This window comes from Haplochromis burtoni, unplaced genomic scaffold (assembly GCF_018398535.1).
Source record: "Haplochromis burtoni strain Fernald_Lab_line unplaced genomic scaffold, NCSU_Asbu1 Contig_125, whole genome shotgun sequence".
NCBI classification, from domain to species: domain Eukaryota; kingdom Metazoa; phylum Chordata; class Actinopteri; order Cichliformes; family Cichlidae; genus Haplochromis; species Haplochromis burtoni.
The window spans coordinates 1,605,187-1,618,894 of record NW_024582486.1 but is presented as its reverse complement, the minus strand read 5'-3'; the positions used below and the strand labels follow the sequence as shown (position 1 = coordinate 1,618,894).

General features: G+C 43.2%; 1 protein-coding gene across 2 annotated transcripts in view; it reads right to left on the bottom strand.

Annotated features, from left to right (window-relative positions):
- Positions 1-13,708, bottom strand: part of gli1 (GLI family zinc finger 1) — a 53,293-nt gene continuing 39,585 nt past the window's right edge. The window contains exons 2-13 of one of the 2 annotated variants that reach the window (XM_005929700.2): positions 12,248-12,357; positions 10,160-10,380; positions 9,320-9,415; positions 9,031-9,229; positions 8,124-8,289; positions 7,836-7,943; positions 7,543-7,683; positions 6,529-6,678; positions 6,049-6,213; positions 5,479-5,721; positions 5,030-5,333; positions 1-4,822 (exon numbers count right to left, since the gene is read on the bottom strand). In XM_005929700.2, coding sequence (XP_005929762.1) covers positions 2,268-4,822; positions 5,030-5,333; positions 5,479-5,721; positions 6,049-6,213; positions 6,529-6,678; positions 7,543-7,683; positions 7,836-7,943; positions 8,124-8,289; positions 9,031-9,229; positions 9,320-9,415; positions 10,160-10,380; positions 12,248-12,318 — 4,419 coding nt within the window. In that variant the 5' untranslated portion in view covers positions 12,319-12,357 and the 3' untranslated portion in view covers positions 1-2,267. Of the gene's footprint in view, positions 4,823-5,029; positions 5,334-5,478; positions 5,722-6,048; positions 6,214-6,528; positions 6,679-7,542; positions 7,684-7,835; positions 7,944-8,123; positions 8,907-9,030; positions 9,230-9,319; positions 9,416-10,159; positions 10,381-12,247; positions 12,358-13,708 lie in introns of those variants that run through there. The other variant, XM_042224000.1, reaches the window with a different exon arrangement.

The following is a 13,708-nucleotide window of genomic DNA, read 5'->3' as shown; positions in this document are numbered from 1 at the left end:
AAATATTAAATCCTCTTTATATACAATTTTGTTTGTTAACCTAGATCCATGTTTAACGCATAATTCACTCTTCAACACATGAGCACTACAAAAAACAACAACTCCATATTGCTCATGTGAGCATATGTGGAACAAAACTGCATCACACAACAAGAAACATGCAACAGAAAAGTTGGACCACAAACATTCTGCATCCATCCCAAACTCAACATGTTTATTCATAAAATGGTAAAATATAGCACATATGTATAAAAATGTAGAAAATTGTACACAAAATATAACACTTGGGCTTTTGTCTAATATAGTTATTGCTGCTATTTTAATTTTCGGTAGCTACAGGTGGTATTCTTTTGCCAGCAAAAAAGTCAGAATGAAAGGTGACAGTTACATAAAAAAAATACACACATAGAAGGCGACATCCATGAAGTTCAGTAATATAAAAAGACAATTTTTTTTTTACAAAACATTTCATACATTCTAAAGCATAGCACTATCAGTCAATGTTCATGCCCTTATTTCTAGTGTTAGTGTTGTGTTAAAAATAGACTATTTGTGCATGTTTTTCTCATTTGTAGATGTCTTTGGTAGATTGTACTCTCCCCCCATTCCTGCTAATGCTTAGTAAACTTTACAGTGGCATCATTATTATTATGAGCTGAAAAGTCATGTGAAATGCTTCATCAATACTTTAATGTGGCTTTGCTGAGTGTAGGCACGGTCAGGTGTGTTCTTGAATGACTATTTTAAAAAAAATACTGCAAATATTCTTTATTGTCAAAAAAAACAAGAGGTTCATGTTATTAGTAATAAGAGACGGAGACACACAGTGCTGCAGTCAGTGCAAAGCCACAGTATAAAATTAGTTCTCGTATAAAGCGCTGCAGCCTACTTCTGCATCATACAGCTCAAAAGTTGCACAAAAGTACCTCAGTGTGCCAAGAAAGTGAAGATTTTACAACAGTGGTAGCAATTATTTATTTAAAAAAAACCCACTCATGCCGATGCCCTGTTGTGGACTATTAACGCAGCATTTTTCATGCAACTCCTCTTTGGGATTAGAGCCAAAGTGCAGCAGCACCGTACTCTGAATGTACCTCAGATTCTCAACAGTTAGGCAACTATTAATAATCTGTACAGACCAGCTGAGTCAATTTGTATCCAGTAGCTTGAATACCCACCATACTCAGCTGAGTCACATATGAGCTGTAGGTGAGGTTAACTTTGAGTAAAGGGATGTTTGAGTATATTACACATATTGACATGTAGTGGGGATTGTGGATACGTGTTATGTTCGAGCTTTGCTCACTGTATGAACCTCAGTTATAAACACAAATGGAAAAAAATACATACACAGCTGCTTTAAGAATAATTACAGTAAACATGTGGAGTGCAAACTCTCTGTCTGGAAAGGCAATTACAACATACATGTAATATGAACACCAAAGATTCAAACACATCCTGAGTGTCTCTGTGCGGTCACGTGCAGGGGAAAGTGTGTTTGTGTGGGAATACTGACATTGCTCTGGTAGCATACTGTGTTGCTCCTGATAAGGAAGAAATCCTCAGCGATAAGGAAAAATGATTTCACGATCACTAAAAGCATTTTTTCTCTTAACTTGTCAAACATTTTACTATGACATCCCTCAGCATTAGCCTTCAGAAACCAAGCAGTCCATTAAGACAGGGGTATTACCTAATGTCACATACATGACACGCTGTATAAACTTATTTACATGTTTCCTTCTGTGCTCCATACGTGACTGGAATGCCCGTTCAGAAAGAAGTTCAGCGTCATTCAGGCAAACAGCTCCGTGTGCAGGCACAGAAAAACACCGAGTACCGAGGCAGCGGGAGATAACTGCGAGACGCTGATCAGGCACCTTTGGTTTTAAGGTTTTTGGGTGAGGATTTGTAAAATTTCGACCTGTGTGGCGGGATCACAATAGTAGCTTGGTCTCAACTAAAATTTTCCAGAGAAGTATTAAAAGATGCTCGCCAGCTCGGGATCCTGGTTTTAAAAATACGGAAGATGTTCAGTTTACATATAAAAGCATACAGGTATAAAACAGCACAGATTTTTATTCTGTTTTAAAACTTTTTCTGTTTTTACACAACTCAGTTTTCTTATAATGTACGAGAGAAAAATCATGTTAAGGGACAGAATTTCTTTTCTTTTCTGAAACCTCAGGCTGGTTGCATTTAACCTGGTAAAGGCCAGAGTGTGATTGTTAGCCTTAATTTCTGTATAGCTGCCAAGGAGTTGTCTTCTAAGACAGTGTATTCAGGTACTTATTCTCCCCAGCTAGTGAGGTTAGCATGGATGTCATGTCGCCCACAGCCATGTTAGACAGGCCAGACCCTGCAGCCAAGCTGACAGAAGTCTGGGGTGTGGTGAGGCGGGATGAGGCCTGGGACGAAGATCCCGGTTGATCTTGGATGGGATTGTTGACATCGCTGAACGACGAAGAGTCGGCATCGTCGATAATGGAAGTGAAGTCTATGCGAGCATTGTCCAAGTCCAAGTTTTCTAGGGCGTTTGAAATGGGGCCAGACTCAGGATAGTTAGCCAAAGGGGTGGACTTTGTGCCACCTACTGGGTCCAGACTGGACCCCATACTGTGCTGCTGGTTAAGACAAGGCCCGTTTTGAGCGTCCATGTTTTTCTCCATACCGATGTTTATCTGACCAGAGTAGTATACGTTGTTGTTGTTGTTGGAAGGAGAGAACATTTCATTCTGGGGATGCTGTGGATGCTGGACAGGAGGAAGTCGAACGCCTCGCCTGGGACTGGAAGTGGAATGGACAGGGCTCAGGTGTGGTGGGCTGCCAAGGTAGCCTCCTCCCACCTGTGACAGACTACTCTGGCGGCTGAGAGGTTTTCGGCCCTGAGGAGGTCTGGGGACCACCATTTCCTGGTTATAACATGAACCTTGGAGACCTGCCATCTGCTGGTCTTTAGGTGTTACTGAGCTTGGCACACGGCTGTGGGCCTGAGGACTCATGACCAGGTTCTGGTTGGGGTAAGGATAGGTCTGGCTGGAATAAAGATTTTGGTTTTGGTGCTGTGGACTGTGTTGGATCATCGCTGCCTGACCACTCAGATCCATATTGTCAGAGAGAGGAGAAGGTTTTAATCCACTCTGCTGCTGCTCTTGCTGCTGTTCCCACATGAGTGCTTGCTGGGACTGCACATAATTCCTCACCATCATCTCCTTTACCTGCATCATTGGGGTTTCTGACCTCTGACCATCAGCCAGTGCAGAGCCAGCGCAGCCCAGACTTAATCCCTCTCCACTGGGAAAAGGGTTTTGGTTTGGCCCTTGAAAGTCACACCTGGGGTTGTTAGAGTTCCTCATCATTACCTGCCCTGTTTGTTGTGGGTAACCCTGCGTTTGCTGCAGAAGCATGCGTTGATGATGGAGCTTAGCGCTCTGACAGGCATCTCCAGCTCCCATCCCAGGGTGGAACTGCTGCTCAGGCTTGATTATGAGTTTGTGGGTTCCATCTGAACTGCTGTAGAGGCCTGTTTGATTGTTGAAGTGAGCCTGCGTTTGTTGTGGGTGCAAGCTAGTTTCTGAATACTGCATAGCTTGCTGGTTCTGAAGAGTATGGCTGGATGTTTGGACCTGGCTATGGGTGTCATTCCAGGGACCTCCAGCGTCACCACCTTGGCCTACACTAGGGTAATGGGGACCAGAGGGACTGAGCTGGCAATTGCTCATACTGTACTCAGCTTGTTGCAGAAGTGCATTCGACATGCCTTCTGAATGAACAGGTCTTGCCTGTGCCATTGGATTTACACCAGCGCTGGCAGTCACGTCCCCTCCCTGGCTCGGGTACTGCCGCTGCATGTAACCCCTCTCGGGGCAGCTCAGGGCATCATGGCTCGGGGACAGCTGAGTTGAAATGGGACCTCCATCTACTCCTCCAAGGGTGTGATTGTGTTGCTGATATCCCATGAAGTTTCTCTCTGCAGGTGGCAACATCATGGAGCGATCCCTGTTGTCAGCGTGGTGGGGCTCCATACCTATAGCTTCCATCATTACGTTCTCCGTAATGCTCGGAGGCCGGGGGGAATACATATGGCGGGCAAGGCTGGTGTCAGAGCCACGGTGTTGCAGTGCATTCCTTCGGCCCATCATGGCTACATTATTGAGGCTATTGAAGCGCTTGGGAAGAGCTTGAGGGTCAGCAGCGGCACGAACTGGGTCACTGGCTCGCCTGTTGTTATTACCTGGAGCTTGGTGAGGGTAGATAACACCGGTGCCATACTCTGTGTTGGCGCTATGCCTACGAGGACCAGCTTGCTGAAGGAAAGGAGGCAAAGGCTGACCATGGTACTCACTCAAAACACCTCCTCTTCTGCCAGGAGTACCTGGCTGCTCCATATTAGGTAAAGGAGTAGGTGGTGGTCCACCAGTGGCTGCAGCATATTTGGCTTTTAGGCTGTACTGCTGAGCTGGGGTTAAATTAGGGAGGCCGGGCAACCCTCCTCCGGGACATGGAGCTCCTCTGCGATTGGTCTCAGGAGAGAGAGGGTCTCCCCCAGCCTGTTCTGCGCCCAGAAGGTGACATCCTCCCCCAACCGTTGCTCCCATTTGCGAGCCATCACTGGAGCGTCGGCTGGACAGGTAAGGAGACACCATGGAGGAACGACGGCTCACGGTGTAGGCTGAGCTTAGACTGCTGGTGCCACTTCCTCTCCTGTCATTAGTAGAGCAGGCAACTGTCCCCCCTCCAAGCTCATGATTGGACAGCTCCATAACACGTCGATTTGAGAGAAGTGGAGAAGGTGCACACATTCCCATACTCTCCCCTGGACCTGAAAACAAACATCCAGGAGGAAACAGCTTAGAAGTGTTAAATCGTTACAAATTAACAATATTTTATTTAGTTTTTTAAAAATTCAGTGTGTTCCAGTGAAAACATTACTGAACAGCTAATCTAACAATCTAAGGTATATTTAAGCTCAGCAGTTGTAGTTCTATGTTTATGCATTGATTTTAACTTGTTTTATGACACCATGTACCAGGTATTGCAGGAAGCTTGTTGCTGCCACCGCGTCCAGGAGGGGTTGGCCTGCGGATTTGTTTCAGCTTGTCAATCTTTAGATTCTCCAGCCTCTTCAGAGCCTGCGCTGACATTCCCATTGTTCCCGGCTCCCCTCCACCTCCCCCTCCACCTGCAACACCATCTTCCAATGCTGTGAGGTCCTCCAGACTACCGGCTGCATTAGGGTTCATTTCTACACCGCTGTCGTTGTTGTTGGTGCTCCCCAGTGGAGAACGTTCGCTACTGCAGGAAGACTGACCACCAGGACTTGGTTGGGATTTCTGGAAGATGTGAGAGACAAAGTTAACTTTAAAAATGGGATAAAGTTTAATACGAAAATATGGAAGTGGTCCCTATTTTTTCCACTACATTGGAGTTTTGTTATGTTATTCATTTGAATGATATAGAACAAATTGTAACCCTCACCAGAGAAGTCTCAGGAGCCAATAGTTTGCAGTCTTCTCTGCGTGCCTCTTCTTTCTCCAGCAGCAGTTCAGAGTTGGGACCTCCAGGGTTCATAACTGAACCGGGGGGACGAGGGCCAGTGTCTCCACGATGTTTCTTGGTGATGTGGGCCTCAGGGCCGTGCACCGTCTTTACATGTTTACGCAGAGAGCTTGGATCTGTGTATCGCTTGGTACAACCAGGGATTTTACACACATAAGGTTTCTGTAAAAGACAAAAGCACCTTATGTGAACTCCTTGCATTCCACAGTTTACTTTACTGCCGCTTACCTGCTATGTAAAATATTATGATTCAAATAGAAATTATTTCCAATTTATGTTGTGTATCTTTACTCATGTGAATCTCTACAATACATTTATACAATTATTTTACATGAAAGCGTGTAATGAAACAGCACAAAACAGTTACAGGTTACCCTTTAGGAAGAAAACACATGGTTTAATCAAACAACACTGTTAATAATACAGAGCTTACACAGCAACATGCACGTGACATTCAATAGCTAAGCACTTTTCGGAGGTGAATATTACCTCATTGGAATGAGTTCGGTTCTGGTGTTTAGCTCGGTCTGAAGCATTGGAGAAGGCTTTGTTGCAGCCTTCATGTTCGCACACATATGGTTTCTCCCCAGTGTGAGAGCGCAAGTGGGTCTTCAAATTCTCCAGGCGAGAGTAGGCCTTATTACAGCCTTCAAACTAGAACAGCAAATATACATAATTGTTTAATTAACACTGTTACAACAGCTACGCTGCAAGAGAGGGGATGATTAGAGTCTGTAAAAGCTTTGACAACAAGCCTGCGGTCCTATAACAATATTAGATTTGAGCTGCAAAACAGTAAAGCGAGTTTTAAAATATAAAAAAAGATTGTTAATCCACACTGAAAATAATATATGGTATGCATGTCAAGGTACACAGGAACACAGGAGCATGTTGGAATTGAAGATATCTGGACAAGGAAAGAGAAACAAGAACTAAGAGGCAAAGCAAAGACTTAACACATGCGCTCACAGTGCACTTGTGTGGCTTCTCTCCTGTGTGTCTGCGCATGTGAACCACCAGCATGTACTGGGCTTTGAAAGGCCTCTGTTCTCGAGAGCACTCCTGCCAGTGACACACAAACTCCTTCTTCTCCCCGTGGATGTGCTCGTTGTTGATGTGCTGCAAACACAAAAAGATTCATTGTTAGTGACAGATAGTGGATACTCCAATGACATGTTTTGGGATGGAAGCATTCTATAGTTCTATGCTACACATGAACACATGAACACAAACCAAAGTCCTTCTACACAACACACGGTGAATAAAAACGCAGAAAATGCAAAAGACATTCAGTGTGCCTATTTAACTTCATATATGTTGATGTTTGCCTTATTTTAACATCTATTACTGATCTGTAAATACTTAAATACTACCTTTTGACATAACTTTCACAGGACGTGAAGGTTTGTGTATCCTTAACGGAGGTGGGAGAGTTAAAGAGACTTTCATTGGGAGTGACAAGAGACTAAGATGGTTTGCACATGTGGAGAGATAGTGGATACAATGAACAAAGGATGCTGACGATGGAGCTGACAGGCAGGAGGAAAAGAAGAAGATCACAGAGAAGGTTCATGGATGTGTGATGCAGGACATGCAGAGGGTTGGTGTGACAGGCGAGGATGCTAGGCTGAGATGGAGCCATATGAGCTGCTTCCTCTGAATTTATTAAACATCTGCAACAGCTGGGTATCTCTGTGTAAGGCATGATAAGTGAGGATCCTACAGGTCAGTTAAACTTTGTACTTTTCTCCTTCTCAGACAGCTTAGCGGTCACATACAGAAACTGTATCTAATCCATTATCCACGGCATCTCTTCAGTTTAGCTAGTTAAAGGGTTAGTTCACCTATTTTACTGTTAACTGTTACAATATATAATATAAAGCTATGAAAATGCAATTTGTTTTGTATTGTATTATATAACCTCCTTTCTGTTCCTCTCTCTACTTTGTATCTGAAGGCTGGCAGCCCTGTTCTTAGTCTTACATGAACTAGCTGGTCTTGTGTGTCAAATTCCTTGTTGCAGCTCTCCCAGCGACAGTTGGTCTCATAGACGGCTTCTGGTTCAGGCTTCCCGTCCTCTTTGTCCAAATCATCTCGCCCATCCAGAAGGCCCAGAAGAGGGTCCTGCAGACACATGTGTAGAAATGAAGAATAGCTCCAGTTTATTTTGTGCAATTATCTAAACAACATATTTTCAGCCATTAAATATATAATTTCACGCACTTTCACTGTTTTTGAATCTCTTTCACTTTGACATATGATCATCATTACTGTACCTGAGTGCCAGTGGAAGAAGGGCTAGCTACATCTCCCTCTGACCTCTCCTCCAGGCTCTTCACATTCATGCCATCAATCGCACCTCCAAGGCCTGGCTCTGTCTTCAGCTGCAAAACAATACTCTCATAATATAATCTTTGTCTTTCTCCTCATTCAAAACTTAAATGCGTATATATAAAATATGCATTCATTCTTTGTCATTTATCCGCCACTTTCTCTTCCCACTTCCCAACTATGCTCTCCCAGCTATGAGAAGCAGAGTGTGCTAAGGGAAAGAATGAGCTTACGTGTCCGTGTTTGGGCGGAGCATGGAGCCGAGGATTGTGGGGAGGTAAACGTGAAGCTTGGCAGGGGCCTGGTGTGTGTCCTCCCAGAGGTGTTCCTCCTCCTCCATACATGGACCCTTGTTGTCTGGACTGGCAATTTATATTGCTGGAATAACCGAGCGATGGACTGTGGAGCGGGAGATAAAAACAAATAAAGGGAACTGATAAGAAACTAAAGAGAATCAGCAGCTAGTTTGCTAAAGATGGTGCAGCTAGAAATACACTCTTAATGTATTTTTTGTCAATTCTTTAAAAATGAAGAAATACATTTTGTTCAACTTCACATAATCTGCTTTTATTATTTAAAACCATTTGGCTGAAACATGTGTCACCATCTGGCGTGGCTTAAGGGATGTCATCACATCACACCTGATAATAAATATTGAAGAGGGCTAAATGAGAGGAGAGGGATTATCAACACAATTTAAACATGAAAGAAAAAACGTCAGCAAACGTGCAGGACATTACTTTCAAATACTTTAAAGTGGACTTATTTATTGTTTATTCACCTGTTCATCCATGTTCTCCAGAGGGATATCTATCTATCTATCTATCTATCTATCTATCTATCTATCTATCTATCTATCTATCTATCTATCTATCTATCTATCTATCTATCTATCTATCTATCTATCTATCGTTGCAGACTGGCAATTTTGCATGTGTTCAAAGTAAGTAATAAGGTCAGAGTACATACAAAAAATCCCTGAAACCTTCAGCTCAGGCTTCAGACTGATGATGGTGCTGGAAATGAGCATAATAGGTCCACTTTAAATATTTAACCTCAGGTCTGTTTTTATTGACAAAGGGTGTAACCGAGGAGGATAACAGTGACTTTCAAATCATATAAAATCAAGTGATATCAGACCTCATAGCGCTCACAGAGAGATGACCATAGGAGCTAGCGCCGTTGGGGTTGCAGCGAGAGTTTACAAAGGCCACTAAGGAATTCGGTGAGGTCCGGATTACCGTCTGCAGGTCCACACTGGCATCAGACAGAGGAGAGATGGACAGAGCTCTCTTTTTGCTTAGCTTAAGCATGGAACGAGGTGTGGAGAACCTCGAGCCTACAGGAGAGATGACAATGAAAGCAGAAGGGTTAAATTTTAGGATGGTTTTTAAAAAAAAAAAAAAATCTAAATTAAGGTTTTCCTTACCATCACCTGATCCAATCTGATCAGAGCCATGTTGAACTTGGCAGAAATTGTGATGAGACATCATGTTCTGGTTACAGTAGGGGGCGCTGTTACCACCTGCAAAGCATTACAGACACTGAAATGCACTGCTGCAAAAAGCTACATTATTTTTAAGTAGGGGAACAAAGACAGGATTAATGGGTCGCTGCAGCTCAGAGAGTCAGAAAGAAGCACGCACATGCCGAAAATCTCACAAGCAATTCAGGCTGACCTGCAGAGCTGTGCAAGTAAAACTTTTTCAAAACTTTTCACCTTTTCTGTAATGACACATTTCTTGGTGGTATCTAGTCTGGACCCTTTTTTCTTTTTAGACTTTTAGGGGTAATAGAAAAAAAATAATTAAAATAAATAGCAAATAAGTAACATGAGGTACAAATGGAAGAAAAGCATTTTAGTACTTTGCATCAGCAGCCACATGAGAGGTTCATTTGACTGTTTTGATAACATTCCACACATGACTGGTGATGTAACATACATGCATACAAATTTAACCAGTTACTCATTAACAAGTAAGTGTTCAGTCATATCTGTATCTATATATGGATATATTTGTACGCACACAACTCTTTTAGCTCTAGTTCGTCTTTATTTAACTGACTAATTTAGAGTAATCCACCCGCCTGCTGTTTTACTGCAACCTCACACTCCAGATTTATATCTCCACAGTAAAGCCAGCCAACTGTTAACTTCTGTTCACTCCTTTTGTACATTGTTTTTTGGTTTCAGTCTCTCAGGTATCCTTAAATCCAAATCAATAGCAGCTGTGAGGTTAACGGAGATGTAAAAGATACTCTGACTCACCCTCTGTGGGCGGTATGCCCCTGTGGCCCATCATACCGTGGGGTGGTGGGGCTTGAGGGTGCCTCATATATTGATCCAAGCAGGGGCCAATTCCCTGCCCTGGTCCTGATCCATGAGTCATGGGATTATACATAGCGTGGCAGTCCTGGGGCGGGCCGTCGAGGAGCGGAGCACGAAGCGAAGACACATCACTGTAGGGAGACTGATCTGATGGGACTATGCTGCGAACATCAGAGAAAAACAGCAAAAAAAAATTTTGAATAAATGTGTAAAGTGCAAATACTCTGAAAGGGAACTGTGACAAGGAATGATAATGATTTCTGATACACTGTTGGGCACTCTTTTGTAGCATTTTTATCATTTTATTTACAGTCATGCTGATTAAACAGTCATCTAAAACAAAATCATAATAAATAAATGAAAGCCTGATAAATGGGATAAAATTATACTCACTGGAAAGCTTTATTTCCAGCCTGTAAGCTAGAATTACATATAGACGTTTTCTATTCCATGCCTGGAAAAACTAGCACTGCCTAAAGACTAGAACTACTATTGTGCTGTGTCCTTCCCACCACTAGATGGTACACAGCCCTTATTTCGGCCTAAACTTTGGAAACTTACTCATCTGGGTTTTCCCCTAAGCTACAGACATGAATCTTCATTGGAACTTTCCAGTCTTCATGAATTTCAATGGATTCTCTGACATTTCTTTACTCTCACTGGTTAGCTCAAAATTGGTCTCTCCTGTTCTTTTCTTGCTTTTCTCCGTCCCTGTTGCTCTTCTTCTAAAAGGGAAAGACTGCATCTCTCCACCTTCTCCTAAGTCGCCCTTTGAGTTCTTTAATTCTTTTACCACAACGTGTATTCCACACAGGAGCTTAATCTGTCCTCTCTAATCCACTCTGCTGGTTCCCCCCGAATTTACCTCCCTCCCATTCCTACTTTTCTCTTCTCCCATTCATCCTTTCTGTTATACTTTTCTGTTTCTCTCGCTCTCCTTCCTCTGCAACTCTCTGTCTCTTTCTATCTTCCTTTCTCCCCCCACCTCCTGCTCCTCTGTTCTTCCTCTGTCCTGCCCAGCCACCTTTCTCTCCAACTCTCTCTGCTTCTCCCTCACTCTGGGTAACCTGAGTGGGGCGCGAGGCAGTCATGCAGAGCGCAGCGGGGCCTGGTCAGCCTGTAATTAGCAGCTGTCAGAGAGAGGCCGAGTCCACCCGCAACCTGGGTGGCATGAGAGAAGGGAGGGAGGGAGACGGCGCGAGGGTGGATAGAGGAGGCGTGAGGGGCTGAGTTAGCACTGTGCCCACGACAATTGCAGACATATCTGAGCTTCTGTACCCTGAGAATATCTGTGTGATTGATTTCTGAGCCTAAGATATCAGTCGTCTCTGCTTTCTAGGAGAGCTGATGTGATTTATTGTTAATAAAATACAAAAAAAAGTCAGATCTCTCAGATTTTGCTGATCTGTAGCAAGATTAGAAAAAAGAAACAGCTCTGGTTATTAAAGATGACAGCATTGTGCCATTTTTAGCATAAAATCTGGCAACAAACGTGAAGGTCTAGTACAAAAGTACACGACGAACACCTACAAACTTTATTTATTGAGGTTTTTGAGGGGAGTTAAATCCTGGAGTAACTCTACTCTTTGCAGAAGTTTAATACCTTCTTGTCTGCAGGAAGAGAAAATCATTTGCTCGACACCCACACCTGACAAGCTTGTGTCGTCGTAGGAGAAGTAGCAGATCAGCGCCAAGCAGATAATTTAGCTCAGTTTGACCAGACAGTTTGAAATTGTAGATAAAACTAGTATCAGAATGTCAATTCTGTAAATTACAGAACAGAAATATTGCAGCTGTTTTTGAAGAAAGCCAGTAGCACTGGTTTATCTTCCAGGCAGCACTGAAAAATCTCAACTGTAGTTCATTCTGTGTGTGTGTGTGTGTGTGTGTGTGTAATAATGATGGTGATTATATTGTTATCAGATTTGCTGAAAATGTCGAGCTACTCTCTTGAGTTCTCTCACGTAAAAGAGCTGCGGCTGTTTAAAAGCAACAGGAGGCCTCGCTCCGTGCTCGCTGCCGTCTTACCCTCTGGAGGGCTGGCTGGGTGAAGTCTCGTAGTAATACAGCCCCTGGTGTGGCTGCATGTCCACTGGCATCGGAGCTCTCAGACCTAATGCTCCCCTTACACCCTGGACCTGACACAGAGAGAGAGAGAGAGAAAAATAAAGAGACGAGGACACGGTTAGGATGAAGAGAAGGAAATCCAAACAAACCCAACTCCACCAAACAAAACTGAACTCCACCAGAAAGAAAATCCAAATACAGAGAACAATTGTGGTTGAGGGGAAAAAAAAGAATACGTAGGATGTTAATAACAGACCAAACCAAACTAAGAAAAACAGTTTGTGGACAAAATAAGCTCTCTGAAAGCTTGAGTCATACTTATTTTAAACAGTCCAGGTTTAAAATGCCAAATCCACTGCTTAAGTAAAAGCAGCACATAGAAGTGAAATGTAAAAGAATTCACGTTCATCTTAATTTCATAGCTACAGCTACTCGAGTGCAAGGTTCGACCTCGACATTTAACAAAAGGGATTACCTGATTAAAAACACATCCTGTACTCTTAGAGAGCTTTTAAAAATCTTTCTATCGTGTTAAACAACTGACGAGGCAGCCACGCATGCTCAGTGAAGAAAATCAGGGCTTTGCCTTAAAAAACTTAAAGGACACAGGTTTAGTGATGCTAGCAAGACAAACAGAGAAAAATGAAAGTGGAACAAAGCAGCCTTTTGTGCGAGCCTCATATGGAGACGGTATCTTTCAGCAAGAGTATATGTGTAAGGTAATTCTAGCTGAGAGAGCTCAGGAAACAAGCACCTGCTCATTACATCCAGCCACATCAGTGCAGGTACTAATAGCTGGGACTGTGGGTTCTTACATGTTTCGAAAGGTAATTAGTACACTGATGTCTGAGCTACAACAAATGGAAAAAGGCCAAAAACATTCAACAATTTTATGTATTTGTCCACGCATGTGTGGACAAATATGTTATTACTTCTTTTATTTGGACATGTGCTGCAACAATAAAATAAAGCAAAAATATAAAAGCATCACAAATCAGACTGTGGATGCTGTGTCCAAATACCACATTACTTGGGTTTATGTGACAAATGTTCAAACCCAAACTAGAGGCGCTCCTGTGCTCTGCAGATCAAAGCTCTATGGTTTCAGTGTTACAGGTTGCGACGCCTGTTATGCAGTAGCACAAGTGTTAAAAGGGCAGTAGGGACCTATTTAAGCCACATGCCACCAGGGGGTGGGGGGTTGGTGGGCACTCCAGGAGTAATTGCATATATTCAGCACAGGCTTTGGATGTGTGTATGATAATTAGCCGGAAGTGCTAAATAGAGATCTCACCAAACACCTCAGCTGTCCAGAACTCATAAATACCAAGAAGGGGTTCCCCAGACAACCTCACACACACACACACTGGCACACCTGTCATTCTCACGGTGGGGATGCAGAATCATCCAGCGGCCACCAAG